Source organism: Pteropus vampyrus, unplaced genomic scaffold (assembly GCF_000151845.1).
Source record: "Pteropus vampyrus isolate Shadow unplaced genomic scaffold, Pvam_2.0 Scaffold306, whole genome shotgun sequence".
In the NCBI taxonomy this organism is placed as follows: domain Eukaryota; kingdom Metazoa; phylum Chordata; class Mammalia; order Chiroptera; family Pteropodidae; genus Pteropus; species Pteropus vampyrus.
Window position 1 is genome coordinate 1,061,809 of NW_011889087.1, and position 1,118 is coordinate 1,062,926.

At 70.2% G+C, this 1,118-nt stretch overlaps 1 protein-coding gene across 1 annotated transcript; it reads right to left on the minus strand.

The window, feature by feature from the left end:
- Positions 1 to 115: 115 nt before the first annotated feature.
- On the minus strand, positions 116 to 525 carry RPRML (reprimo like). Its single transcript, XM_011377100.2, has one exon. The coding sequence runs from the start codon at positions 523 to 525 to the stop codon at positions 163 to 165; it is 363 nt and encodes a 120-aa protein (XP_011375402.1). The 3' UTR covers positions 116 to 162.
- Between the last annotated feature and the right edge of the window lie 593 nt (positions 526 to 1,118).

Genomic DNA, 1,118 nt, shown 5'->3' on the forward strand with positions numbered 1-1,118 from the left:
AGTCCCTTGCCGCACCGCCGCCTGGAGTCCCACAGTGTCCCGGACCCGGCGCCCGCGGCGCGCCGCTGCTTCTCGCGCAGAGCCCGGGGAAGGGCCGAGGGTCCTGGCCTCCCTTCTGTGTCCTTCCAGAGACGCCGGCGAGGGCGGCCGAGGCGGCGGCGCTCAGTAGAGCCCCAGGATGGCGGCGCCCACGTCCTTGGAGGGCCGGCGCTCTTGCACCAGAAAGTTGATCATGCTCTCCGACTTGATGAGCAGGTTGCAGCCCAGGAAGAAAACGCCGAAGACCACGGTGAGCGACAGCACGCAGAGCACAGCGATCTGCGCCACGCGCGACACCCACAGACTACGCTCGTCGGGCTCCAGCCCCGCCGGAGCCCAGTCACTGGCGGCCAGCGGCGCGCCCCCGGGGCAGCAGCCCAGCCACGTGGCCAGCCCGTGGCTGCGGTTCCCTAGGGCGGCCGCGCCGCTGCCGCCCAAACCGCCCGCCGCCTCCAGGCCGCTGTGGTTCAGGAAGGTCACGTTCATAGCCGCTCGCCGCCGGGGGTCTCGGCGCGCAGCCCGGGGCGCACAGCGAGGCTCGCCGGCGTCCGCGCCCTGGGAGACGCTCGGGTCCACCTGTGCGCCGGGATAGGAGGAAGACGGGAGGCTGCCCGAGCGCTGGCACCTTCTCGCGTCGCCTGTCCCTGGGCACTGGGCGGGAAGCGGCAGCCAGGAGGAGCGAGCAACAGGCGGCGCGGAAGACGGAGCGGGAGAGCGAAGCGCGTGTCGCGGTCGCCTGCTGCAGGGCTCCCGGGCCCCGTCGCCCCTCCCCTAGCAACGGCCCCGCCCCTTCTCTCTGGTTTTCCCCTCCCCCTGCCCCCGGACCTGCCGCGGCTCTGGGGAGCGAGCGCAGCACCCGCAAAGTCCCAAGGCTGGAAGGGATCTGGAGATCCCCGCAGCTCTGCCCTCGGGCGGCGAAGGTCGTGCCCCTCGGGGCAGCCGCGGACTGTTCTGAGCTGGAAAAATCTCCCCAAGGCTCCCATTCTGAGATTTCCTGAAGCCTACCCACATCTCTTCTCTCTTTAAGTCCTAGCAAGTCATCCTAGACATCAGAGGAGTAGCTGTTATCCCTTTCCCCT

Bases quoted from the DNA above. Each gene is read 5' to 3' on its own strand.
- RPRML (XM_011377100.2), bottom strand. From the start codon at position 525: ATGAACGTGACCTTCCTGAACCACAGCGGCCTGGAGGCGGCGGGCGGT.